The sequence below is a fragment of the Gekko japonicus genome, unplaced genomic scaffold (genome assembly GCF_001447785.1).
Source record: "Gekko japonicus isolate JY-2015 unplaced genomic scaffold, Gekko_japonicus_V1.1 scaffold1051, whole genome shotgun sequence".
NCBI classification, from domain to species: Eukaryota; Metazoa; Chordata; class Lepidosauria; order Squamata; family Gekkonidae; genus Gekko; species Gekko japonicus.
This window is the reverse complement of record NW_015160868.1, coordinates 148,451-176,367: the sequence shown is the minus strand read 5'-3', so window position 1 is coordinate 176,367 and position 27,917 is coordinate 148,451. Positions and strand designations below refer to the sequence as shown.

The window sequence follows — 27,917 nt, the reverse complement described above, 5'->3', positions numbered from 1 at the left end:
CCCAGTCGAGCGAAGGAGACGGGGCCAGATGGGCACGACCATGGAGGAGGGGCGGCGAGGAGGGTGAGCCGAGGGGGCGGGGAAAGGGGGGGGGGTCGATCACCTGGCCACGGACGCGCTGCACCAATAGGCGGTGGGAAGAAGTGAGGCGTCAAAAGCGCGCATGCGCGACAGGGGCCGCTAACTTCATCTACGGTGGCTGGCCAGGGCCAGCTCCTCCACCCCTCCCTTCCCATCTCAGGAACGCGTTTGGTGGAGCTGACAGCCCGGCCTGCGCTGGAGGCTCTCCGCGGTGGAGGCTGCAGGTCTGTTTCGGGGCTGCGGGGAAATGGAGGGAGGGAGGCTGGCTGAAGAGGGTGTTGCATTGCAGCTTTGCACCTGTGAAGGCAACGGCTGCACAGGCAGAAGTTCGGCAGGTGGAGCTTGCTTTCCTTGTTTCCCGAGGCGGGGCGTGGCAGGCAGCTGTCCCTGCTGAATTGCTGTCGGTCCCCAGGAGCGGGGCCAGGCCTTCGGTTTGTTCGAGCTGCTTCCACTGCACCTTCGGCTTTCCACCAGCAGCTTGGCAGGCAGAAGTCCAACAGGGAGGAGTTTTTTTTTACCCTTGCGAGGAGGGAAAGTGAGAACAGACAGCCACACTTGTTGATTTCCTGCAACACACACACACACAGTGGCCCTGCTGCCTGACAAGCTGGAGTCCAGCAGGTGTGGCTTCTCCCCCCCCCCCATGGCAAAAAATACTTCACCTGCTAAATGGCTGCCTGCCAAGTTGCGGGTTCAAAGGCACAGGGGTAGAACCACGTTGTCTTCTGTGTTCAAAGGAATGGGGTGGCTTGACTTGTGTCTTGTGCTTTGTAAAGGAGCGGCTGGACAATTTGGGGTGGGTGCCTTCTGCCATTGCAATATATTCTGACTTGGAAAAGCATACTGGCAGAGCTCCGTAAAATCGATCAAAAAGAGCTTTGCATGTAGGAAGGCTAATGAGAAAGGGGTGTGTGAGAGAAAGAACGACACACACACACCCCGGGACTTGAAGGACAGAGGTGTGATGTGCATGTGTCTTTTCCCTAGGGGACTCAGCGTGGTCTAATGGTGGAAGTGTTGAAGTAGGAACCGAGAGACCCGAGTTCAGGTCATCACTTTGCCATGAAACTCACTGGGATGACCCTCGGGCTTGCATTCAGCCAAAGGTCCCTCCCAGGGTTCATTTGAGGATAAACCGGAGACCCATGTGCACTGCTCTTATTTCCTTGGAAGAAAGCCAGGCTAAAAATAGGGACGGGAGTTAGTTGGAAGAGGTGCTTCCTTTAGCTGCGGATAGAGCACAGGTGTAGGACATCTGGCAGGTAAGTAAGGGAAGGCCAATGAAGAGCTGACATTGTAACGGGAGGTCCACTTTTGTGAAATGGAGGTTGGGGTTTTGCTGTGGTGAGTCAGAAGCTTTTTGCTCAGGGAAGAGAGAAGAGGGGAGTTGATCTGAGGATTGTGGGGGCAGGAAAACTCAGGGAAGGGCCCGTTTAGTTGATAGTGGGAGGCGCTGAGTTTCCTGAAGGAAAGGTAGATGGTAAACTAGTGCCTTTTCAATATTGTTGGGTTGGGGGGAAGCTACTGAAGAAAGCCGTGTCCTTTGGCTGCGGGTTTGGGGGAAATAAGGGAGTCAGGTGTGAACAATGAGTATCATCCATTGCCTGAGCATGAGACTGAGAGTCACTGAAGTGTAGCAGTCCTACTATTGGTATTAGGACCAGAAAGGTTGGGTTCAACCTCCCCTTGCCTCACCCGGAAGCTCGCTGGGTGAACTTTGGCCTATTATTCTCATCTGAACTTGTTGGGAGGCGGAAGGAGAACTCTGTGTCCTGAGCTCCTTGGAAGATAGGGTTTGAATTTTTTTTAAAGGGTGCTTGTCACATCAATTGCACACAGAGAACTTCATTTGGCATGGGTGGTCTCTGTTTAACAAAGGATCTTGTGCTGAAGCACAGATATATTCGAAGTTCACCGTCTGATCCACAGTGGAATTATTGTTGTCCTTTCTAACAGAAGCTCTTGTACATGCTGTGCCTTGGTGTGTCGTGCTGGTCTCGGTTGGCATTTTTTCCTCAGGCGTGTGGTTTCTCGATGAGCAGGGATGCATGGCATCTCTTCCAGTCGTGCACTGATGTGGTGACTAAGCCCTCTGGACTCTTAGGCTTTAGACATCCATCATGAGAACTGGTGCAGGTCCTGACGGCAAGGTTCTTCTTGCTATATACGTCATCAAGGGGTTCTTAGCCCAGAGAGTGCTTTTATAGATGGCACAAATTTGTTTTTTGTGGGGCCGCTGCTAAGCTGGAATAGCTTGCACAGGGAGTGGCCGGTTAGAGACATGTCTCTCTCGGTAGATGATCGTAAGATAGCTTATCTCCACAATGGGCAAGGTATGTTTGCAGCCAGGCTATACCCTGGCGCTTTAGTTTCTACACTTGTTTAAAGAAACGCTCTGTCTTCTTTTTTGTCTGCTTCTGAACTGTCCGCCCTGTTTTCAATTCCCTTTGAGGTTTGTCTGAGCTTTCTGATCTGCCTGCTGTTTCCTCTAGCCCATTTTAGCTCTCTGCAAAGGATAAGAAGTTTAATGTGCCCGGGTAGTTTTTGATGGAAAGATCGGAAGGCGGAGGCATGAAAACACCCAGCGATTGGTGTGAGAAGTGTTGCTGTAGGAAGTGATTAAGAAGGTGTGTCGGCGTTGTTTAGTTGCGGCGTCAACAGACGAGTCTAACCAGTTGATGTTCTTTGACTGGCCTGTTTTTACGTTGCGTGCTCGGGAGGTGAGCTCATGTCTCCTGATGATGGTACCGCATACGGAACGCTTGCAGAGAGAGAGGGGTTGGACAAAGGGTTTGAGTAACCAAGTTCTTTTTTTTTTGTACAAAACTTTTATTTTTTGGATATAATATCACATTTAACATTGGCTTTCACTTATCCAATACCCATATTTCCCTTTCCCCCCTCCCTTGCTAGTGGCTTCCTGCAGTGCTCGACCCTTTTTCCCTTTACATTACTTATATTTGCTTAAACATTTTAAATTCTATTACAAGATAACATTTCTATCAATATTGTTCTAAATACAATAAATTGTGTTTAACGTCCCAGTTTTCCTCTAGATAGTCTTTAAAGTCTTTCCAGTCTTCAAAAAATTCTTGATCTTCTTTGGAGTAACCAAGTTCTGATGCTGGGTGTGTCTTCTGTCAATGGTGGTTGTCGCCCTGTGTGCACTCCACTGACGTAAATGACTTCTGTACCTCACAATCGCTTCCTGCCTCTGTGTCCGGCTGTGCTCGTGGACTCCCCGTGTTCTTCGCAAATTGTGCTGGGCCTTTAAGAGACCCGGTGTAGGGCAGTGGTTAGCGTGTTGGACTAGGAGACCCAAGTTAAGAATCCCCACTCCACCCCACAAGCTTGGTGGGTGACTCTGGGCCATTTGCACATCCTCAGCCTCTCAGGGTTGGTGCCAAGGTAAAATAGAGGAGAGCAACCTTAAGCTGCTTCAGGTTCCAAATGAGCAGGAAGGCAAGGTAGAAATGAAGTAAAATAAAAGGTAGGGTGGTTTTGTTTTTTTGTCATTCAGCTATATGTTTGCATCACAGACGTGAGACGCCGCTCCTGCCCGGCATGGCCTGTGGCAGGCACAATGTTGGCACAGAAGCCTTTGAGCAGCCATGCGCCTCTTTGCAGGCTTAACCAATTGTGGGTAGCGTTGGACTAAGACCGGGAGACCTGTGTTCAAATTCCACACTGGGTCACTAAGTTCCCTCAGAATAGTTAGGCCTGTGGGAGAACGGGTTAACGGTCCTTCTGTAAACAAGATGGCTCTCTGGACGTCAGAGGGTCTGTTTCTGGGATGTTCCAGGGCTTGTCAGCATCCCTGCGCACAGCTGAATTTCCCATTGTGGAAGAGACTGCTGAATAATAAAGCCTGACGCATGCAGATTAACACACGAGAGTAGGCTGGAATGGGGACGATTCAGCTTCCCCTCGGAGGCACCGCCTGCTTTCGTTCTAGTTTGGGGAGAAAGCCGTTATGAACTCTTGTGATATGATTCTAGGTAGCAGGGACATGTGCACTGCAAAGACACTTACGTGGGCTGTGTTTCTTTCTTCGCAAGCCGTGCTTATGTTGCTTTTGAGGATGTGCGGGGACTGGGAATAGGTTCCCTGGGGTTGACAACTCTAGGTTGGGGACCTGGGAATTTGGGGAATAGCCGGGGGAGGGACCTCACTGGTATATAATGCCATACAGTCCCTCCTTCAAAGCAGCCATTTTCTCCAGGGGAATTGATCTGTGTGTTCTGGGCTGGAGATCAGTTGTAATTCCAGGGATCGCCAGGCAGCATCTGGAGGTTGGCAACCGTAGGGTCCCCCAACATGGTGCCCGTGAGCCACCGTGGCGTGCCCCAGTACTTCCCGAGTGCCCGGAAGCTTTTCAGACAGTGGTCAGAACCATTGAAGAAGACAAGAGATTGGATTTGTACCCTGCCTTTCACTACCCGAAGGAGTCTCAGAGCGGCCCTCCCCACAACAGGCACCCTGTGAGGTAGGTGGGGCTCAGGGAGCTCTTTCGAGGACTGCTCCTGAGAGAAGAGTTCTTAGAGGACTTGTGACTGACCCAAGGTCACACCAGCAGCTGCATGTGGGGGGAGTGGGGAATCAAGACTAGATCTAATGGGTGGAAATCACAAGGGAGTCGTTACCGGCTAAATAGCAGGAGAAACTTCCTAACTGTCAGAGTGGTTGAGCAGTGGAACAGTCTGCTTCGGGAGGGGGTGGATGTTTTCCATCGGAGGCTGGGCAACCGTCTTTCGGGTATGTTGTAGGTATGTAGGACTGTCTTTTGGCTATGTCCCTGCAGAGTGCAGGGGGTTGGACTAGATGACCTGCAAGGTCCCTTCCATTCTATGATTCTATGAAACCCGATTCTCCCAGATTAGCGTCCGTGCTCCCAAGAAGTACACCAAACTGGTAAGACAGGGCTTGCCATTAGCTGCCCTTGGTCAAACAGAAGTGTTTTCCATGGCTGCAATAGCAGCTGCAGCCCCTGGAGGATCCGGAGGACTGGGAGGCACCTGGGCTTGAGGTTCCGGTCCCCCTTCAGGCTTTCCTTTTTTAAAAAGATCCCCCCACTTATCTTCCCCCCCCCTCCAAGCCTTCCCTTTGTTACTTTTTATTCACCTTCTGTGAGTTAGGAAGCAGCTACACTTGGCCTCTTCCAGCTGCCCTTTGGGGTTTGGTTCAGCCTCCCCTGGCTGCCATTTTTGGAAAGATGCTCACCACCCCCTCTCCAAATTCCGGCAGGCTCCAAAAGGTCAGGGACCACTGGGTCAGAAGCACGGTGGAGTTTTCCAGGCTGCTCACCAATACTCCCTCTAAGCTGTGTAGCCTTGTGAGCAAAAATCCTACATTGTGAGCTACTGGCATTAAAGTGGTGAGCAAGAGATTTGGCTACTGCATAGATTAGGTTGCTCTGGAGCCATCCTTCCTGAGCTAAGACAGAAATGTGTCTGCTGGAGGCTAAAAAACTCTGAGCTAGCTCACACTCACTCAGCTTAGAGGGAACACCGCTGCTCACCCATGCCTCGTTATTTTTCCCCAGCCCTTCTTTCCTGGAGGATTGTGTTTTGGCACCTGGGTTCCCCGACAATGTTGTTCCTTAAGAATACAGTTGTGTCGAGTCCCGGACGTGCTCCTGTGGCTTTTGGTGTATAGGCTGTGAGCTGTTTGCCCTTTGCTCTCACTGCTCACATTCCCCGAGATACGGGGAATGCCACATGCCGTAGATGCTTTAAAGCCATTTGGTGCAACGCTCCCTCTAAACTGTGGAGTCCTGCGAGCAAAAGTTCTACTTTGTGAGCGACTGGCATTCAAGTTGTGAGCGAGCGACGTAAATTAGTTTGCCCTGAGGCCATCCTTCCTGAGCTGAGACAAAAATGTGTGAGCCGGAGGCTAAAAAACTGCGAGCCAGCTCACACTAACTCAGCTTAGAGGGAACACTGGCTTTGTTGTTGTGGTTAAGCGCGGCGGACTCTAATCTGGAGAACCAGGTTTAATTCTCCACTCTCCCACATGTAGCCAGATGGGTAAGGTTGCTCCTGGCTCCTTGTCTGGATGTCCCCTCCCGAATGCTAGAGCATCGCCATGTGATGGCCCCAGTGTGATGATGTCACTACCGGTGATGTCATTGTGTTGGTGGCGTCCCCGCAGGACACTGTTTGGTGGTGCGATTTCCCCTGCCAGCCAATTGGCTGGCAGCAGTTTGGGGACCCTGAAATGGGGATCTCCTCCCCCGATGGCGGGGTGGCAACCCTACAGCTGGGTGACCTTGGGTCAGTCACAAGTTCGGTCAGAGCTGTTCTCTCAGGACCAGTTATCTCAGAGCTCTCTCAGCCCCACCTGCCTCACAGAGTGTCTGTTGCGGGGAGAGGAAGGGAAGGTGATTGTCAGCCACTCTGGGACTCCGAGTGAAGGGCGGGGTTTAAATCCTCCCCCCCTCCCCCCCAAGACAAACAGGGCACCATATTGATCAACTTCACCTTATGTTTCCAGAATAAGACCCACTGCAGAAAGCTGTTCAGTTGGGAGGCATAGAACTATTTACCTTCTCCTGGGAAGACACGTTATGAATACCTTCTGGAGCATGTCCACGAGTTCTGCGCGCAAGGTAGGGTATGAGCGGTTTGCCGAGGCTGAACACTTTTGACAAAGCAAATGTATTGGGTGAGTAAATTCCTGGGCCCGTCTTTAATAGATGCAAAGCAATGGAGTTAAATAATGCTTGTTGATAGAAGTCTCGGATCAGAAGCCGGTATTCCGCTATCCAGTCGAAAGCACAATGTGCATATGCGAGAGAGCGCCGTTGGTACCCTTGAAGTGTTTCAAGACTTAATGAGCAGTAGGCTTAGAACAGATTAAAGGAAGGACGTCTTTCCCCAAAGAGTAATTAACACGTGGAATTCACTGCCGCAACAAGTGATGGCGGCTACAAACACAGGCAGCTTCAAGAGGGGATTGGATAAACACATGGGGCAGAAGTCCGTCAGTGGCTGTTAGCCGCAAGAAACAAATGGAACGCTCTGTCTGGGGCAGTGATGCTTGGTATTTTTGGTGCTTGAGGGGCAACAGTGGGAGGACCTCTGGAGTTCTGGCCCTGTTGGTGGACCTCCTGGTGGCACCTGGGTTTCGGCCACTGTGTGACACAGGTCCTTTCCACACTAGGCCTTAAATCCTGGTTCAACCCTGTCCCCGAATTTACATTCTACACTACCCGCGAGTTCACCCCTGTAATTATCTCCGGGTATTTTTTTGTTTCCGCATTACATTGAGGTCACCCCAGTTTTGCCCCACACTTGTCCCGGGATAATCGGGTGCTGTTATAACCAGGGGAAAAGCAAGGTCTTGTGTCGTGAGTTGAACTCTGATAAAACCAGGGATGAGATCCAAGTATGGGACGTACCGCAGAGTATTGGACTGGATGGGCCACTGACCTAGCATGGCCTTTCTTATGTCCTGAAGACTGTTCCCTGCCTTGGAGAGGTTCTCCTGATACATGCTTTTTAGACGAAGACTTGCCCGAGAGAGAATTCCTGGTAGGATGACCAGCACCAGGTGGGGAAATCCCTGGAGATTTGGCGGGTGGAGCCTGGGGAGGAGTTTGAGGAGGGGAATATAAGAACATAAGAGATGCCAATGTTGGATCAGGCCAGAGGCCCATCCAGTCCAACACTCTGTCACACAGTGGCCAGAAATATCAGGTGCCATCAGGAGGTCCACCAGTGGGGCCAGGACATTAGAAGTCCTCCCACTGTTGGCCCCCCCAAGCCCAAGAAGGCAGAGCATCACTTGCCCCAGAGCCCCTATCTATACCTTGTGGCTAAGGGGAAGTTGCTCAGCATGGTATAATGCTGGGAAGCCCACCCTCCAAAGCACCTGTTTTCTTTAGGGGAACTGTTCTCTGAGGTCTGGAGGTAAGTTTTAATTCTGGGAGATCTCCATTCCCCACCTGGAGATTGGTAATCATAATTCCTGGCTGTGAAGAGTAGGGCAGCAGTTCAGAGGGAGTATCTGGCCTTGCGTGACGGGCTGACCTTGATCTCCAAGGCTGGCTCGGACACCTTGGCTGTGCCGGACCTCAGCCGATCCCACTGCTGCAATACAGCTAAATTCAGCAAAGCAGCCTGTCATGGCTCAGGTGGAGTGTCACCTGACGCTGCCACCACTCTGGTTCCAGGCTCCCTTGAGAAGGCCCAGAACACCCTCCCAAGACTGTTAGACCTCCCTTTTGGCCGAATAATAGGCATGAGGACCAGGCAGAGTGAACAATGAAAATAGTTTATTTTATAAGAGGTCAAACAAACAAGGTGCAGAATTATAACAGTAAGTGGGTGAAAAGAAATCAAATGCCCTAACGCATCTAAATAGATACTGTACCTAGCTTACTATTCCAAGTAACACTAGACTACTCACCCTTAGGATGAGGGTCTCTTCCCTGCAGCAGCCTTCCTTCTGGCTCTGCCCCCTGGGAAGAAGAACAGCTTTTCCTGCTGCTCCAGTTCTTTTATTCCAAGCCCTTTTCTTTTCCTATTGGTCAATTTTGGCTCCAAACCCTCTCAGGGGCTTCTAGGAGTTGTAGGCCCAGCCTCACCTACTGCTAGCCAGGTTCCCTGGGCCTAGTAGGCCTCTGGTGGCACAGCCCAGATCATGACACAGCCGGATACATTATAATAACTGTTAGAACTGGCAGAATTATTCTTTCCACATAAGAGCTCAGTTTGGTGCCTTAGCTGCGTGTGTGTGGTTATCTGGAGACTTCGTCATGACGTCCTGAAATCTGGCGTGAAAGTTTCCTCTTCCCTGTCCTGCGTTTCCTGATAGAGGCCTGAAACGGAAGACAAGGCCCTGGCCGGCGAGCCAAAGAACAGCCCTCCTCGCTCCGCTCCCAAGAAGCAGCTGCCGATGATTCCCAAGAACGCCGTGCCCGTGACCAAACCCGCCTCTCCCGCCCTTTCCGCTCAATCAACGAATGGAACGCACGCCTCTTACGGGCCTTTCTACTTGGAGTACTCGCTCCTGGCCGAATTGTACGTGTGTTGTGGGTACTCAAAATTGCTGTGCTGTCTTGCCTGCACTGTTTTGCCTACCGTCCGTGGTGTTTCTTAAAGGGGAAGGTTCTGTGTTCTGAATATTGTCTGGATCCGTTAGCGGTCTTTGCACCACTCGAGCTGGGGTGGTTTTCTCAGGGTCGATCTCTGCGGGTCCGGGAGGACGATACTTTGAGCAGCTGGAATCCTTCAAAGCGCTTTCCCCAATCCTGCCGAAATGCTATCTGAAACGTGACTGAAGAGAAGTAATGGACTAGCCCAGGGGGACTCCGATGGGGTGCTTGTGTCTAGTCTTCCCCCTAAGCTGACTTAGTGTGAGCCAGCTCACAGTTTTTTAGCCTCCAGCTCACACATCTTTGTCTGAGGAAGAGAAGAGATTGGATTTATACCCCGCCCTTCTTTACCCAAAGGTGTCTCAGAGCGGGTTACAATCTCCTTTCCCTTCCCCTCCCCACAACAGACACCCTGTGAGGTAGGTGGGGCTCAGAGAGCTCTGACAGAAACTGCTCTTTTTCAAGGACAGCTCTTATCAGAACTACGGTTTGCCCAAGGTCATCCAGCCAGGTGCAAGTGGAGGAGTGGGGAATCAAACCCGGTTCTCCTAGATTAGAGTCCGCGCACTTAACCACTACACCAAACTGGCTCCAGAGCAAACTAAACCATGCAGCAGCCAAACTGCTCGCTCACAGCTTTAATGCCTCCGGTGGCAGCCATTTTGTGCTGCGCCCGCCATCCCGTGTCAGAATTCCAAAGGTGCCTGCCATCTCCAAAAGTCTGAGGACCCCCGTGGGCCAGTAAATAATATTGCCACTGCGTTTCTCAGGATTAGAGGATGGTGATCGAATTTGCTCCCCATTTCTTACCAGAGCAGCTGGTACATGTATGAAAACTTTCTCGGGTCCCATCTCTCTGTAAAGGTTGAACTTTGGCCAAGACCTAGAATGAGGGGTGGGGCTATGCAAATGAAGAGGCGGGGCTCAACCCATGTGGAGTATACATTTTCCACCAATGCTTGCTCTGCAGGTGGCACTGTTGGCAGCGGTAGAAGAAGAAGAAGAGATTGGATTTATACCCCGCCCTTCACTACCCAAAGGTGTCTCAGAGCGGCTTACAAACTCCTTTCCCTTCCCCTCCCCACAACAGACACCCTGTGAGGTAGGTGGGGCTGAGAGAGCTCAGACAGAAACTGCTCTTTTTCAAGAACAGCTCTTATCAGAGCTACGGCTTGCCCAAGGTCATCCAGCAGCTGCAAGCAGAGGAGCGGGGAATCAAACCCGGTTCTCCCAAATTAGAGTCCACGCACTTAACCACTACACCAAACTGGCTCTCACAACCCTCCCATCGACTGGGCTCTGTGCAGTCAAAAACCGGCCTTTCCGCGTCAGCTAACCAAAAGCTTGTTTGTGAAAGCGTATTTGAGCCTCTCCGGCCTCTGGCGCCCCATGCTGCCACAGAATGGCTGGCTAAAATTCCATCTGTGAGAGCCATGGCGTCGAGAGGGAAGCACAACTCCATTGCCTGTTCTGGTTGTGTAATGTGCGCTCAAAGGCAATTTTTTTTTTTAAGTTGGAAGAAAATACATTATCGCCGAGGCAAGAGATGGTGTGAATGAACAAAGTTCTCACTTTGTTCCGTGCATCAGTTCTTGCTCTTTCTCTTTCTCTGCGGCTTCCTCCAGATTGCTGTAGTTTTTTTTTTCCGATCAGAAGCTTGCATTGCTGTGCAGACCCTTTTGGCCCAAACAGGAAATGAGGACACACACCGATACAGAGGCTGCTTTGTACCGCGTGGAGCCACTGGTCCGAAAAGGAGCAAGAGTCCAGGGGGTATCTGAGGACGTGAGCAGTGACGCACAAAAGCTCCTTCCCTGCCACAAATTTTGTTAAGTCTTTAAGGTGCTCCTGGACGCTTGCTGTTTTTACTGGCTACCCATCTTTGTCCGGGAAAAGGTCTTTCCCAGCTATCCGTGGTCCTCTGCACCGGAGATGCCACGAACCGAGTCTTGTAGGATGTTCTCAGCTGCTGAACCATCGTCCTTCTCTTTTCTCATAAGAGTGTTGGGAATACAAGCCCGATCTTGGAAGCTAAGCAAGGCCGATCCTGCTAAGTACGTGGAAGGGAGACCTCCAGGGAACACCAGAGTTGGGACGCAGAGGCAGGCAACAGCAAGCCATCTCCCTGAAATGTCCAAGTCCCACTTGGGATCGCCAGAAGTCAATCATGACTCCCAGACACATAGAGTCTCTCTCTCTCCCCCCCCCTCGCCCAGTTTGTGGTGAGAGCCAGTTTGGTGTAGTGGTTAAGTGCGCGGACTCTAATCTGGGAGAACCGGGTTTGATTCCCCACTCCTCCACTTGCACCTGGCTGGATGACCTTGGGCAAGCCGTAGTTCTGATAAGAGCTGTCCTTGAAAAAGAGCCGTTTCTGTCAAGAGCTCTCTCAGCCCCACCTACCTCACAGGGTGTCTGTTGTGGGGAGGGGAAGGGAAATGAGTTTGTCAGCCACTCTGAGACTCCGAGTGAAGGGCGGGGTATAAGTCCAACTCTTCTCCTCTCTCTCTCTCACCAAAAAAGGTGTTGGGAATGCATTTGTAGTTCTCTTTCCCCCACAAGCGAAATAGTTCTTTCTCTCATTGTTCGTGTTCTTTCCATCACTGTGGCCTCTTATCTCTTATATTCCTCCGCCTGTTTGCCTAGAGGGTCCTTAAAGCCCAATTGGTATTTCTGTTTCCCCGAGTGCAAAACGAGGCTCTTCGCTATCAGAGTGCCTTTTCATTGCTGTTGCAAGCGAGGCCACCGTCCACGTCTGACTGACCTTGTCTCGGCTTTCTCCATTGCTGGAAGGCCTTGGCCAGTGCTTCATGGCCAGCAGAGGGAAGTTTGCAATTCTGCCGTCAACTTCTAGATAAAAATATGCAGGCATATGACTCAGAGAGAAGATGCTATCTCTCAACCCCAGGTTAATAAAAAGGTAAAGGTTCCCTTGCTCGAAAGCCAGTCGAGTCCGACTCTAGGGTTGCGGTGCTCATCTCTGTTTCAAAGCCGAAGAGCCAGCGCTGTCCGAAGACATTTCTGTGGTCACGTGGCCGGCATGACTAAACACCAAGGTGCACGGAACGCCGTTACCTTCCCACCAAAGCGGTACCTATTTATCTACTTGCAATTTCTTGCTTTCGAACTGCTAGGTTGGCAGGAGCTGGAACTAGAGACGGGAGCTCAACAGTGTTCCCTCTAAGCTGAGTTAGTGTGAGCTATCTCACAGTTCTTTAGCCTCTGGCTCACACATTTTTGTCCTCGCTCAGGAAGGAGGGCTCCAGAGCAGACTAATTTATGCAGGAGCCAAATCGCTCGCTCACAACTTTAATGCCAGTAGCTCACAAAGTAGATTTCTGCTCACAAGACTCCACAGCTTAGAGGGAACATTGGAGCTCACTCCATCATGTGGCACATGGAACTTCTGAACCACCGAGCTTCTACAGCCTGCAGTTCAGCGTCTTAACCACTTGAGCCACCGCAGCTCCTTTTTAATACAAACTATATAATGTAATCCCTTGAAATAAAAGCACCGGGGGCTCTTACATGGAGGCTTTTCAGCCGGCTTGGGTCAGTGTGAGGGTGTCCGAGCCTTCTGGTGTGGGGAGAAGGGGGAGGAGATCCTTAGTTGTCAGCCAGATCGAAAGCCTAAATACAGCCTTTGAGAAAGCTGGAAAGCCACCTGTGCCTTTCCACAGAGGCATTTGTCATTCGCACCCCAATGAACCTGTCTCTGTTTTTGTGCAGCACTCTGGTTGTGAAACAGAAGCTACCAGGCGTCTACATCCAGCCTTCTTACCAATCAGCGTTAAGTAAGTTTGAGTATAACTTCTGGGGTTGTTTTTTTTGGGGGGGGGGGGGGGTTCCCCACTGAAAACCCCCCCCCCCCCCCCGATTGCACCCGCTCATAATTTCCTTTCTCCGTCTCCTGTCTGCCCCCAGTGTGGTTTGGCGTCATATTCATTCGGCACGGCCTGTATCAGGACGGTGTGTTTAAGTTTACAGTCTACATCCCTGACAACTACCCAGATGGTGACTGCCCGGTAAGTAAGGGCGGGCGAGGGCTGGGAAGCCTGGGCCTGGGTAGCCCAGGTGAGCCCGAGGTTGTTGGATCTGGGAAGCTAAGCAGGGTTGGCCCCGGTTAGTACTTGGGTGGGAGACCAGCAAGGAAGTCCAGGGTCCCTATGCAGAGGCAGGCCATGGCAAACCGCCTCTGTTTGTCTTTTGCCTTGAAAATCCCCGTGGGGTCGCCATAAGTCAGCTGTGACTCGACAACAAAAACAATCTGTCAAGACTTGGGTCCAGTGTTCCCTCTAAGCTGAGTTAGTGTGAGCTAGCTCACAGTTTTTTTAGCCTCTGGCTCACACATTTTTGTCTTTGCTCAGGGAGGGCGGCTCCAGAGCAAACTAAGTTATGCAGTAGCAGGGGTCATTTCATAGAAAAAGAGGTGCAGGAGCTCATTAGCATAACTCAGTAGCATAACTTATTTGCATATGCCACACCCCCTGACATCACCGGAAGTGTGTTGGAAGGCAACACCCACCGCTCAGGCTCCACAGGACTGTTTTGGTTTGCTAGCTGTTGGTGGGGGGCATGTGCAGATCTGTCCTGGCAGAGGAGGGAGAGCTTGTACCTGAATAAAACTTGGTCTTAAAGGTGCCACTGGACTGTTTTGGACCGGGGGGAGGGGGAGGCTCTGCGGCTTACCTGGCTGCGTCTTCCTCTGACTGAGGGCTGCTGGGAGCAGGGGGTGGGGCTTGTTGCATGTGCCCGCCCCCTGGGCTCTTTCCTGCCGGAGCTCCGCCCCTGTGCGCTCCGGCAGGAAATGACCCCTGTAGCCAAATCACTCGCTCACAACTTTGTCAGTAGCTCGCAAAGGAGAGTTTTTGCTCACAGGACTCCACAGCTTAGAGGGAGCATTGCTTAGGTCATCCTCTTACTTACTTGAGTGGTTTATGGTTGGTGGTCTATTTAAGTTACTGGACAGGACTTTGCTCACTAAGCCCAAGTGCAAGGACATGAACGCCGCTTTGGGGGGGTCCGGTCCCTCTGCTTGCTCTTAGTAGAAGATGGTTCCTTGTCCTTTTTTCTGGCAGTGAGTTCAGGCGCCTGCTAAGAAGAGACTTGTTCCAGTTCAGAGTCAGCTCGAAAGAGAGCGTCTGTTTCTTGGCATCGGCTCTCTTCTTCATGCTCAAGAGTCAAAATAGTCTAGCTGGGTATCGCTGTGACTCCTCCCCCCCCCCCCTTCTTGGAGTCTGTTCCTGACGGGCACCAAAGGGTGTGAGTCATGGAATAGAAGTAGTTGGAAGGCATGTCGTTCAATGGAAACATCGTATTGCTCAAAAAAAGGAGCACCTCTTGATACATGACAGGAGTCAAGTCCTCCATTCTGCCATGAGAACATAAGAAGAGCCCTGTTGGATCAGAGCAGGGGTCCGTCTAGTAGAGATGTAAAATTTCCGGAAATGTTGAAGCTCGGAAAAAACCCGTTTTTTCCCCCCAGTTTTTTCCGGGGGGAAACGGACATTTTCGGAAAAATTGAAAAAAATGCTACATTAGCACTTCTTTTGTCTTTTCCAGATTGGAAGTCATTCTGTTACTTTAGGAACATAAAATATGACTATGGACATTTTTGCTTGGCACGAAATGATCACAACTAGCATATTAAAAATATAGTGTACCCAGACAGTTATTACAAACAGAATACCCGCCCACATGCAAAAACAAAACTGAAACCTTTTTCTTTTCTCGTGACAATAGCACCTCCTAAAGGAAGAAATGCATCTTGTTCTTGCATGGGAGAGTTCAGTTTGTAACCTAGGACTTGCTTGTCCTCAGTGCACAGAAATTAGATCAATCTGATACCATATATATATATATTAGAAATGATTTGGAAAATATTTGAACACCTTGTCTTAACCCGAATTTTTCCAGTTTTTTTCTGGGCCTTCACATTTCTAATCCTGACTCACACAGTGGCCAGCCAGTTCCTCGGGAGGGCCAACAACAGGGCAGAGAGGCCGAGGCCTTCGTAAGAATGCAAGAAGGGCCCTGCTGGATCAGACCAGGGGTCCATCTAGTCCAGCACCCTGTTCATGATTCTATTTTTGGCGGTCTGGCCCCTGTGTGAGCTCAGCTTTACCTGGATTCTAACATTCCTCTCTTTCCACCCCGTTCAGCGCTTGGTCTTCGACCTGCCCATCTTCCACCCGCTCGTCGATCCCATCTCGGGTGAACTGGACGTGAAAAGAGCCTTTGCCAAGTGGAGGTCAGTGGGACGTGCCGGGAGCCCTGATCTGGAAGCGGGGGCTTTGTCAGGATGGCCCGCTAACGCTGTTTTTCTTGTGCTTCTCCTCCCTAAAGGCGGAACCATAACCACATATGGCAAATCCTGATGTACGCCCGCAGAGTTTTTTATAAGATCGACACTACCAGCCCTCTGAATCCTGAAGCTGCTGTGCTGTAAGTTTCCAGTTGGGACGGCCCAGGCTAGCTTGACCTCATCAGGTCATAGAAGCTTAAGCAGCATTGGCCGTGGTTGGTACACGGATTCAGTCTTCCCTCTAAGCTGAGTCAGTGTGAGCTAGCTCACAGTTGTTCAGCCTCCGGCTCACACAGTTTTGTCCCGGCTCAGGAAGGATGTGGCTCCAGAGCAAACCAATTTATGCAGGAGAATTTTTGCTCACGAGACTCCGCAGCTTAGAGGGAACATTGCTTGGATCAGTACAAAGTTTGCAGTCTGCATCCCTGACAACGTTCCAGATGGTGGATTAGTGGTTAGCAGAGGCGGGCAGCGGCAAATCACCTCTGCACGTCTCTTGAGAACCCCATGTGGTTGCCGTACATCAGCTGCATCTTGACGGCACTTTCCACTACTAATGCTACTCTAGTCTGGGAGAACCGGGTTTGATTCCCCACTCCTCCACTTGCACCTGGTGATGTGACCTTGGGTCAGTCACAAGCTCTGGCACAGCTATCCTTGAAAAAGAGCAGTTGCTGAGAGAACTCTCAGCCCCACCCACCTCACAGGATGTCCTGTTGTGGGGTGGGGAAGGGAAAGGAGTTTGTAAGCCGCTCTGAGACTCCAAGTGAAGGGCGGGGTATAAATCCAATCTCTTCTTCTTCTTCTACCTGTATGCGCTTTATTCCAGAGGGTAGCGGTGGTGGCCTGCAGTGGAAGAGCTAGATTTGAGCGCCTTAGAGACCAGCAAGATCCTGGGGGTGCCAGCTGGTGAACGTCAGAGCTCCCGTCGTCTCAGATCAGGGAACTTTGACTCCCAGAAGCTCGCATCCTGAAAGTCTTGTCCGTCTCTAAGGTGCTACCGGATTCCAGTTTAGCTCTTTGGTGTGCACGGTCTCTGCAGTTGCCTTTCAAGCATCCCTAGGTTTGCCCCGACAGCCCAGGCAAGCCCGATCATCTCATCAGATCTCGGAAGCTAAGCAGGGCCGACCCGGGCAAGTACTTGGAAGGGAGACCTCCAAGGAATACTGGGGCTCAGGAAGCAGAGGCCGGCTATCAAGCCACCTTGCAAGAAAACATCCAAGCCCCCGGTAGGGGTTGCGAGAAGTAGCCATGGCTTCATGAAGGACTCTGAATTGTGCCTTTGAGAACTCTGAAATGGAATGATTGGGGGTACTGTTCCTAAACAGTTAAATTTAAGAGTTAAAGAAAAAGAAAGTAATACAAATGTTAGACACAGTTTATAATAATCTAAATGGAATGAAGATTTGTTGTAACTAAGCTAGTGAGGATCTCCTCTCTTGGGTTTTTAGTTAGTAGTGAGTTCTTTTGCTTTATCCTATATATGTAGTCCCCCCTTCCCTTTTTTCTGTAGTAGTTTTGTAGTTTGATAAAAAATAATAAAAAATCTCCTCCGGGGGCTCAAAAAAGAAAGAAAAAAGAAAGAAGTAGCCATGACTTCAGGCATGCAAGCACGCACACACACACATACCAAAAGAAGAATCCCTAAGGTTATTAGCAACACCTACCATTTTTTAAAACAGTGCCTCGTGCTTCCGGATGTTGTTCAGTTGAGGGTGGGGGAGATCTGCTAGCCCTTTGCTGAGCCAGTGTTTTTTTTTGGGGGGGGGGGTCCAGGGGTCCATCTAGTCCAGCACCCTGTTCATGATTCTATTTTTGGCGGTCTGGCCCCTGTGTGAGCTCAGCTTTACCTGGATTCTAACATTCCTCTCTTTCCACCCCGTTCAGCGCTTGGTCTTCGACCTGCCCATCTTCCACCCGCTCGTCGATCCCATCTCGGGTGAACTGGACGTGAAAAGAGCCTTTGCCAAGTGGAGGTCAGTGGGACGTGCCGGGAGCCCTGATCTGGAAGCGGGGGCTTTGTCAGGATGGCCCGCTAACGCTGTTTTTCTTGTGCTTCTCCTCCCTAAAGGCGGAACCATAACCACATATGGCAAATCCTGATGTACGCCCGCAGAGTTTTTTATAAGATCGACACTACCAGCCCTCTGAATCCTGAAGCTGCTGTGCTGTAAGTTTCCAGTTGGGACGGCCCAGGCTAGCTTGACCTCATCAGGTCATAGAAGCTTAAGCAGCATTGGCCGTGGTTGGTACACGGATTCAGTCTTCCCTCTAAGCTGAGTCAGTGTGAGCTAGCTCACAGTTGTTCAGCCTCCGGCTCACACAGTTTTGTCCCGGCTCAGGAAGGATGTGGCTCCAGAGCAAACCAATTTATGCAGGAGAATTTTTGCTCACGAGACTCCGCAGCTTAGAGGGAACATTGCTTGGATCAGTACAAAGTTTGCAGTCTGCATCCCTGACAACGTTCCAGATGGTGGATTAGTGGTTAGCAGAGGCGGGCAGCGGCAAATCACCTCTGCACGTCTCTTGAGAACCCCATGTGGTTGCCGTACATCAGCTGCATCTTGACGGCACTTTCCACTACTAATGCTACTCTAGTCTGGGAGAACCGGGTTTGATTCCCCACTCCTCCACTTGCACCTGGTGATGTGACCTTGGGTCAGTCACAAGCTCTGGCACAGCTATCCTTGAAAAAGAGCAGTTGCTGAGAGAACTCTCAGCCCCACCCACCTCACAGGATGTCCTGTTGTGGGGTGGGGAAGGGAAAGGAGTTTGTAAGCCGCTCTGAGACTCCAAGTGAAGGGCGGGGTATAAATCCAATCTCTTCTTCTTCTTCTACCTGTATGCGCTTTATTCCAGAGGGTAGCGGTGGTGGCCTGCAGTGGAAGAGCTAGATTTGAGCGCCTTAGAGACCAGCAAGATCCTGGGGGTGCCAGCTGGTGAACGTCAGAGCTCCCGTCGTCTCAGATCAGGGAACTTTGACTCCCAGAAGCTCGCATCCTGAAAGTCTTGTCCGTCTCTAAGGTGCTACCGGATTCCAGTTTAGCTCTTTGGTGTGCACGGTCTCTGCAGTTGCCTTTCAAGCATCCCTAGGTTTGCCCCGACAGCCCAGGCAAGCCCGATCATCTCATCAGATCTCGGAAGCTAAGCAGGGCCGACCCGGGCAAGTACTTGGAAGGGAGACCTCCAAGGAATACTGGGGCTCAGGAAGCAGAGGCCGGCTATCAAGCCACCTTGCAAGAAAACATCCAAGCCCCCGGTAGGGGTTGCGAGAAGTAGCCATGGCTTCATGAAGGACTCTGAATTGTGCCTTTGAGAACTCTGAAATGGAATGATTGGGGGTACTGTTCCTAAACAGTTAAATTTAAGAGTTAAAGAAAAAGAAAGTAATACAAATGTTAGACACAGTTTATAATAATCTAAATGGAATGAAGATTTGTTGTAACTAAGCTAGTGAGGATCTCCTCTCTTGGGTTTTTAGTTAGTAGTGAGTTCTTTTGCTTTATCCTATATATGTAGTCCCCCCTTCCCTTTTTTCTGTAGTAGTTTTGTAGTTTGATAAAAAATAATAAAAAATCTCCTCCGGGGGCTCAAAAAAGAAAGAAAAAAGAAAGAAGTAGCCATGACTTCAGGCATGCAAGCACGCACACACACACATACCAAAAGAAGAATCCCTAAGGTTATTAGCAACACCTACCATTTTTTAAAACAGTGCCTCGTGCTTCCGGATGTTGTTCAGTTGAGGGTGGGGGAGATCTGCTAGCCCTTTGCTGAGCCAGTGTTTTTTTTTGGGGGGGGGGGAGGCAGGAAGAAGAAGAAGAGATTGGATTTATACCCCGCCCTTCACTTGGAGTCTCAGGGCGGCTTACAAACACCTTTCCCTTCCCCTCCCCACAACGGACACCCTGTGAGGTGGGTGGGGCTGAGAGAGCTCTGACACAAACTGCTCTTTTTCAAGGACAGCTGTGCCAGAGCTTGTGACTGACCCAAAGTCACACCAGCAGCTGCATGTGGAGGAGAGGGGAATCAAACCCGGTTCTCCTAGATTAGAGTCTGCGCTCTTAACCACTACCCCAAACTGGTTCATGGATTCAGTCTTCCCTCTAAGCTGAGTCAGTGTGAGCTAGCTCACAGTTGTTTAGCCTCCGGCTCACACAGTTTTGTCTCGGCTCAGGAAGGATGTGGCTCCAGAGCAAACCAATTTATGCAGGGGAGACATCTAATAAACCAAAGCACGACAGCTGCCCTGCTGTGTACAGCAGAGAAGCTAAAAATGGCAGCATGGTTTCTCCCTCCCCCGCTTCCATTGTGGTATAAGAGGCACATGAAGCTGCTTTGTACTGACTCCGACCCTTGGTCCATCAAAGTCAGTATTGTCTGCTTGGACTGGCAGCAGCTCTCCGGGGTCCGAGGCTGAGGTCTTTCCCATCACCTGGTCCTTACGGAGATGCTGGGGATTGAGCCTGGGACCTTCTGGACACCATACAGGGCCCACAGCCCCGTTAGATACGTGCTGAAGTTGGAGGGAAGGGTGATCTGCCCGAACTCTTGCACCGTACCATTGTTTTTTTATACATTCACACTTTTTTGGGTCTAGAAAACTCCCAAAATAATGTTCCTTGCAGCTACAGAACATTCTCATCCAGTGGGAGAGTCCTAAAGGCGTGTTTTTGTTTCGCTCTGTCGCTCTGCTAGGTACGAAAAGGATGTCCAGCTTTTCAAAAGCAAGGTGGTGGACAGTGTCAAGCTTTGCAGCAGTCACTTATTTGACCCACCAAAAATAGAGGACCCCTACGCCATCAGGTAAGGCGCTTCCGTGCTGTTCTAGTGAGCCACGTGCAGTGGCTGCGTGGTCACGGACGCTGTTCCAGACTTCCAGAAGAGGAGGAGGAGATTGGATTTATACCCCGCCCTTCACTACGCAAAGGAGTCTCAGAGCGGCTTACAAACTCCTTTCCCTTCCCCTCCCCTCCCCACAACAGACACCCTGTGAGGTAGGTGGGGCTGAGAGAGCTCTGACAGAAACTGCTCTTTTCAAGAACACCTCTGACAGAACTATGGCTTGCCCAAGGTCATCCAGCCAGGTGCAAGTGGAGGCGTGGGGAATCAAGCCTGGTTCTCCCAGATTAGAGTCCGCGCACTTAACTGCTACACCAAACTGGCTCTCTACCAGCCTGGCACAGCCCTTTCGTGAGAATCCAAGCGTAGGCAAAATCCTGCCACGAATGCTGGTGAATTGGGTTGCCGTACTTTCTACTTTTTCTATTTTTTCTACTGGGAAAGATTGAAGGTCAAAGAAGACGGGGACGGCAAAGGATGAGATGGTTAGACAGTGTCATAGATGCAATGAACATGAAATTGAGCAAACTTCAGAGGACGGCGGAAGACAGGAAGGCCTGGCGTGATCTTGTCCATGGGGTCTCGAAGAGTCGGACTCGACTGTGCGACTGAACAACAATCTACTTACTTTTGCTCACAGGATTGAAGTGTTGAATGTCGCTGAGTTTCCAAAGGCATTTAAAGTGTTTTAAAAACCCTAGCTTCATTTTGCCCTGTGTCATCTTACTGCCTGGGGGGTGTGTGTGTGTGGAGATGCCAAGAAGTTATTGAGAAGGTGCTGGTAATTCCCAAGGATGTAGTTGGTTTCAGAGGGTAGCCGTGTAGATCTGCAGTAGGAGAGCTAGATTCGAATCCATTCACACCTTAAGAGATCAACAAGATTTTCGGGGTAGGAGCTTTCGGGTATCTGACGAAAGGAGCCTGGGCTCTTGAAAACTCATAACATGAAAGTCTTGTTGGTCTGACATAATTTTTTTTTATTAAATATAAAACAATTGATACAGAGAATCCCAAATAATACAAACCGCTTAACATTAATAATATTCTTAATATTCTATTTAGGATATCTATGTAAAACTTAACTCATAACATGTTTTCTAATAATACAGTTGGGTTAGCAACCATCTTGTATAAATGTAATAATTTGAGTTCAACTAGCTAGTATTTGAGTTCAGTTTGGTGTAGCGGTTAAGTGCGCGGACTCTAATCTGGGAGAACCGGGTTTGATTCCCCACTCCTCCACATGCAGCTGCTGGATGACCTTGGGCAAGCCATAGTTCTGTCAGAGCTGTTCTCTCAAGGGCAGTTCTTGAGAGAGCTCTCTCAGCCGCACCTACCTCACAGGGTGTCTGTTGTGGGGAGGGGAAGGGAAAGGAGTTTGTAAGCTGCTCTGAGACTTCCTTGGGTAGTGAAGGGCGGGGTATAAATCCAATCTCTTCTTCTTCTTCTCATCTCTTTTCTTCTTATTATTGATCAAAATTAAAACATACTCTAAATCTGGGGTTTATAGAATAAACACTTCAGATGAAACTAAATAACCAGAAATAATTCCATTCTGTGCCATGTAACTTATGACCGGAAACAATTTTTTCAACAAAAGTTGATTGATTATTTTTATGTTCAAATTGTAACAGTCTGTTTGTAATTTTTTCTAAAACATAGCAGTCCCCTATCTTAGACATCCATAAGTAAACCGAAGGCGCCAATTTGCTCTTCTGAAGCTATTGCTGTCTTTGCAGCAGTTAATAATGTGACAAAGTCTTTCGTATTTGTGGAATTGGAATCTCTTCCCATAGACTAAGCAGTATTAGCTCAGGTCGTAAAGGGAGTGAATACCCTGTTATTAATAGAATCAATTTCAATACCTTTTGCTACAATTCAACAATATAATAACACGACCACTAACAATGGTAGTAAGTCCCTTTCTCACCACACTGACTTGAATCAAGGATGTACATTTCACGTTCATTCCTAGTGCCGCTTAAAGAAAGGCATCTGAACCCTTTTGTACAGTAGTTATTTTTCATGCTCATCAATACTGATTTTTTTTTCAAACCAATGCCTCTCACATCACTACCTTCCTGTGTTGGTGAAATCCGAATATAATAGGTTTCTGTTCTGCTTGCGTCTTTGCAGTTTTTCACCATGGAATCCAGCTATACACGACGAAGCCAGAGAGAAGATGTTGAGCCAGAAGGTACGGAATGGGTCCTGCTCGCTTACCGTAATAACAAGAGCCATAAAAAACCAAATGAGCAAAATAGGTTCTTTGTCGGAGAAACTGCTAATGCGTTTTATGTAGCATGTATGGCAGGACTCCAACAAACTGCAACAAGGTTTAGGGAACTCGTGTAGCAGGACTCTGACATGATATGTAAAACACTGGACAGGTGTGGGAGCTGGCATGATTTTCAGAAATGCAGGCCATCCAGGATCTCAGGAGCGATCGGACAACAACATTTGGGAAGTGTCCTGCAGCCGTCAGCAACCTGTTCTGCTCTGCCGCAGAAGTGGAGTTAAAAGACACCGGGGGGAATCTGGTAGTAAACGGGTTGCAACGGGCCACAGACAGACTTTCCCGTGTCTGATCACTCCAGCGCGCGCTCATGCCGTCGGAATGGTCTGATCAGGCCATCCCGACTCCATGCTGTTGTCCCCCCCCCCTTCGCAGTACGTACATCATCGCAAACTCCGTAGGGAGTCCTCAGTGTGGAGGTGCGGCTCATCGATTCCTTGTTAAAGTGCATGGGGGGGGGGAACTGCACACAAAAAGCCCCCAAAATGACTCACCCATCACACACTGATGGGCTGCACCTGCAGCTTCAAAGGGAGGTGTGATCTCGCAACTGCAGGTCAAATTCCGCTGGAGGGAATAGCCTTGCTCCTCCCCCGTTTTCCCTGGCGCGTGTGACCCTCTTTAAAGGTAAAGGTTCCCTTGCTCGAAAGCCAGTCGAGTCCGACTCTAGGGTTGCGGTGCTCACCTCCGTTCCAAAGCCGAAGAGCCGGCGCTGTCCGAAGACATTCCCATGGTCATGTGGCCGGCATGACTCAACACCAAGGCGCACGGAACGCTGTTCCCTTCCCACCGAAGTGGTACCTATTTATCTACTTGCAATTTCTTGCTTTCGAGCTGCTAGGTTGGCAGGAGCTGGAACTAGAGACGGGAGCTCACTCCGTCATGCGGCACACCCGGGTCTCGAACTGCTGAACTACCGACCTTCCACAGCCTGCAGTTCAGCATCTTAACCACTTGAGCCACTTTAAGCACTGCTAAAATTTTCATATGCTGTAAAGAGTAGCTCACATTGCACAGTTCCTCCGCTGTCTAGTAAACTCTTCCAGGCACGGTGTGTAAAAGAAGGAATTCGGTCCTCCTTCCTTTGCCCTGGAGAGGAGTCTTAACTTGGCTTCAGTGCCGAAGGAAAGGTTAACTCCGGCTCTTCCCTTACGCCGCTCTTCTTGAATAGGCTCATCCACCAGTCTGGAGAGGTTTAACGTGCTCTTGTTTATTATTGCTTAGGGTTACATGCAAATCTTTAGAGTTCTGGAATTCCCTCCAGGGCCGGGAGGGCGTTCTTGCTCTCCCAAGCCCTCCTCCGAGCTGCCTCCATCCTCAAAGGCTGGGGTCTACTCACTCGTTCACTCAGACTGGTGGATGAACATATTATGAGCAGACCACTGTCAGGTAAGATGGCCCTCCTTCCGGGCAGCACGTCTGAGCTCCTTCCAGATTTATTGTGTTTTAAGAACATAAGAACATAAGAGATGCCAATGTTGAATCAGGCCAAAGGCCCATCCAGTCCAACACTCTGTATCACACAGTGGCCAGAAATACCAGGTGTCATCAGGAGGTCCACCAGTTGGGGCCAGGACATTAGAATGTAGAGCATCACTTCCCCCAGAGTATGTAGAGCATCACTTGCCCCAGAGTCCCTATCTATACCTTGTGGCTAATAGCCACTGATGGACCTCTGCTCCATATGCTTATCTAATTCCCTTTTGAAGCCGTTTTGCGGCACTACTTCAGGCCGTCTGTTTACCTAATACATTTGTAACTCTCCTGCAGTTTTAAGATCCTGAAGGACTCGGCCTCAATATTACTTGATCCGAGTGCCCTAGAGAACAGAATGGTGCATGTCTCGGCAGAGGCCCTGGAAGGAATGGGCTCGCTCGTCTGTGGAGCTTGCCCGGCCTGGCACTGTGAAGACGTTCTGTCTCATGGGGATGGGCCTTGGACTGGCCAAAAGAGCCAGGATCTGTTCAAGTGTTTTAAAAGCAGCTTCATTGGAACACACAGAAAAAGCACAGAATCCGTTAATGAGGGTTACCCTGTTTCGAAAAGCGTAAAAGAGGGCCTGTTTCCCGACTGACTGCTTCAAACAACTGATTGCTATGGCAGATCTCATTTTAAATAGCCCTGCTGTTGAAGCTGAAGCTTGCCTCCCCCTGGGGGATCATAGGGCAGAACAGGCTCAGCGTCCCCCAACCCAAAAAGAGGCCATTTTTTATCAGGTTTTTTTTAAAAAAAGAGAGAGAGCCCAAATGAGGACCCCCCCCCCCCAAAAAAAGAGGACATCTGTTAACCCTACTTTAATTGTCAGCAGTCTTGGTGCCTGTTTTACAAGATAACTAGAAATAAGGCTCGTTGTGGAAATAAATACAACGGGATCTAGAAAGAGGCTCTGGGAGAGTGCTCTGGCTTTGGGCAAACAGTGTCAGTCTGCTTTTAAAACATGAACCTGGGACCTGCACACCACCAGAATACAGCAGGTTCCATATGCAACTGACATTCCAACTGCCTTGCAGGGGGTGGGGGGAGTTTGAGGTGTGGAATGGAGTGAAGTCCAATCAGCTTCCATATGCAAAAGACCAGGTTGTCGCAGCAGTTGTGGTGTGGGCGGGACCCGGGCTTTGCCTTCTGATTGGTGGTGATATATGCTGAGGAGCAGTGCCATCAGCAATACACTAAGGGAGTGCATTTTAGAATTAGAACTTTGGCACCCACTATTCAATTATATATAAGGAGAGATGACTTGGGGGGGGGGGGCATTCACTATCTTTCCTGTTTCTCTGCTGCCGGCAGATGGGATGGCCCCTGAAGGAGCCACATCTGGGTGGTAGGAGCTAAACAACAGCTGTCCATCCACCAGATGTTTGGTTCTGTGGTGTGCAAGATTGCTTATTAAAAGGGAGAGCCCTTACAGGATTAACGTAGTATATAGAAGAAGAGGGGGTGTGTGGATTTCTACCCCGCCCTTCGCTGTCCAAAGGCGTCTCAGAGTGGCTTACAGTCTCCTTTCCCTTCCCCTCCCCACAGCAGACACCCTGTGAGGTTGGTGGGGCTGAGAGAGCTCTCACAGGAACTGCTCTTGAGACAGCAGCTCTGAGAGAACTTGTGACTGACCCAAGGTCACACCAGCAGCTGCATGTGGAGGCGTGGGGAATCAAACCCGGTTCTCCCAGATCAGAGTCCGCGCTCCTAACCACTACACCAAACTGGCTCTGCATTAATCCTGCAAGATCTCCCAGTCAATAAGCAACGTTGTCTTGATCTGGATGGCTCCGGCCAGCCTGGTCTTGTCAGCTCTCAGAAGCTAAGCAGGGTCCGCCTCGGTTAGCAATCGGATGGGAGACCTCCAAGGAAGCCCAGGGCTGCCATGCAGAGGCAGGCCACGGCGAACCGTCTCCGAAGGTCCTCCTGCCTGTAAAACCCTATGGAGTTGCCGTTTTAAGTCGACTGTGCCTTGGTGGTGCGTTCCATCCATGCACACACACCCCCAATTCATCCGAGCCCCTTTTAATTGAAAAGCGTAAGTCCAGTGGAGAGCTGGAAACTGGTTCGTCTGGTGAGGACTCTTTGTCTGAGCAGGGGGCATCAGCCCCGAAAAGTTCCTACAAACTGCGGAAGAGAGAGAAGGAGAAGTAAAGGCTGAAGGACTCTGAATTGTGCCTTTGAGAACTTTGGTTCTAGGGGATGATGGGGGGCACTGTTATTGGGCAATTAAATGTAACCGGGGATGGTTAAAAGGGTTAAAAGACTGACACACTTCATAAGAAGTACAAAGATGAAAAGTCTGAATGGAGTATAAAAAGCTAGTTGGAGATCTCCTCTCTTGGGTTTTTAGTTAGTAGTGGGTTCTTTACTTTCTCCCTTATATGTAGCTTTCCCTTTCCCTTTTTTCTGTTCTAGTTTTTGTAGTGTTTAAAAAATCAATAAAAAATCCCCTCCGGGGGCTTAAGAAAAAGAAAAGAAAAGCGTAATTGCAAGTAGATTTAGGAGGCCATCTTACGTCAAAGCGGGGCATCCCTAAACTGCTGACGAATTCTCTTCCTCCCTCTTCCTAGAAGTCAGAGGATCAACAGGGCAAGAGCACGCAAGTGTCCGGCCTCTCCTGGGTGAAGCCCGGCTCGGTTCAGCCCTTCAGCAAAGAGGAGAAGACCCTGCCTACTTAAACCCCAGTGGAATGGGGGGGGGAAGCAAAAAGCACTCAACACTTTCTGCAGGGAAAGGGAATGTAACAGAGAGCGCCGGATGGCAAAGCGGTGGAATCTTTTTTTTCCCCTTCCCTTCTTGACTTTGGATTAGTAAAGAGTAAAAACGCTAGAGGTGACTCGAGTAAACCCGCTCAAATGGATTGGCTTGGACTCTTCTTCATGTTTTTTTTTAAACGTGTTTTAACGACAGCCTGCAAGTTGGGGAAGTAGCTCTTAACTTGGCTGGGCTTTTGGTAGCAAAGTCCACCTCGGGTGGCTCATCTTACCTCAGGTTCTCCTATGCTGAGGTTCTTAAGTGGGGTTACTCTTAAGCTTTTTATTTTTTAATTATTATTTTCCTTCCAGGACTTAGGTGGGGTTTTTTTTAACTTAAAAAGAAGCAGGCAACAGCCGCTTTGTTCTTGTGTTTATGTAAACTAATATAGCAGAGTAAAAATACTATATTTAAAAACTTTTAAAATGTATTTGGTTTCTATTGTAAATATTGTTAGGATATGGAATTTGTAAATAGTTGGGGTTTTTTTGGATTCCTTGCTGCCCGCAAGAGGGCAGGAAGGCCGAGATTGGCACGTACCGTGACTTGCAGACTGATTTTCCAGTATTGTCACTACAGGCTGTCTTCTAGCGTGGTTCTCCCCTCCTGTCTTCAGGTCCACGATACAAATTGCCTGCGAGCATCACGTTGGGGGGGTGGGGGGGAGGAGCCAGGCGAATCCGATCTTCTTTGCTGCAAAGACGCACACTTGGCGCAAGTGTCAGAGACCACGAAGAGAACGCCATGCCGCATTTTCTTCTTCCTCCCGTTCTGCGTGACGTTTGCATGCATCTTCAGATGCTGGTCCCGAGGGGTCTTTAGATCTGTGTTAGGAGGCAGCCTTCAGTCACTCATTAGTCAGGTTGGACAGCCAACTGCGCTGGGGCGGGTGGATGGGTGGTTACCAGGTTTCGTATGACTCTTATTCTAGTGGCGTGCAATTCTTGGCTCAATTAAATCTTAGAGGATACGGGGTAGCTTCCCTTAGAGATAGCAGGACAGGCTGTCGTGGCTAATGTGTGTTGAAATAGTGGCATCTTAAAAATAATAATAATAAAAAAATAAAACTC

At 49.8% G+C, this 27,917-nt stretch overlaps 1 protein-coding gene across 5 annotated transcripts; it reads left to right on the top strand.

Annotated features, from left to right (window-relative positions):
* AKTIP (AKT interacting protein) lies at positions 1-27,917 on the top strand. 5 transcript variants are annotated; one of them, XM_015422249.1, is made up of 10 exons: positions 1-63; positions 6,574-6,688; positions 8,899-9,104; positions 12,905-12,969; positions 13,100-13,200; positions 15,337-15,425; positions 15,521-15,619; positions 20,175-20,282; positions 22,455-22,515; positions 26,664-27,917. In XM_015422249.1, exons 1-10 carry the CDS (start codon positions 29-31, stop codon positions 26,769-26,771), a joined length of 987 nt encoding a protein of 328 aa, XP_015277735.1. In that variant the 5' UTR covers positions 1-28; the 3' UTR covers positions 26,772-27,917. The 5 variants fall into 5 exon arrangements, with proteins under 5 accessions (XP_015277735.1, XP_015277727.1, XP_015277742.1 ...); XM_015422241.1 differs by lacking the exon at positions 26,664-27,917 and adding an exon at positions 23,839-23,997; XM_015422256.1 differs by lacking the exons at positions 1-63; positions 26,664-27,917 and adding exons at positions 188-305; positions 23,839-23,997.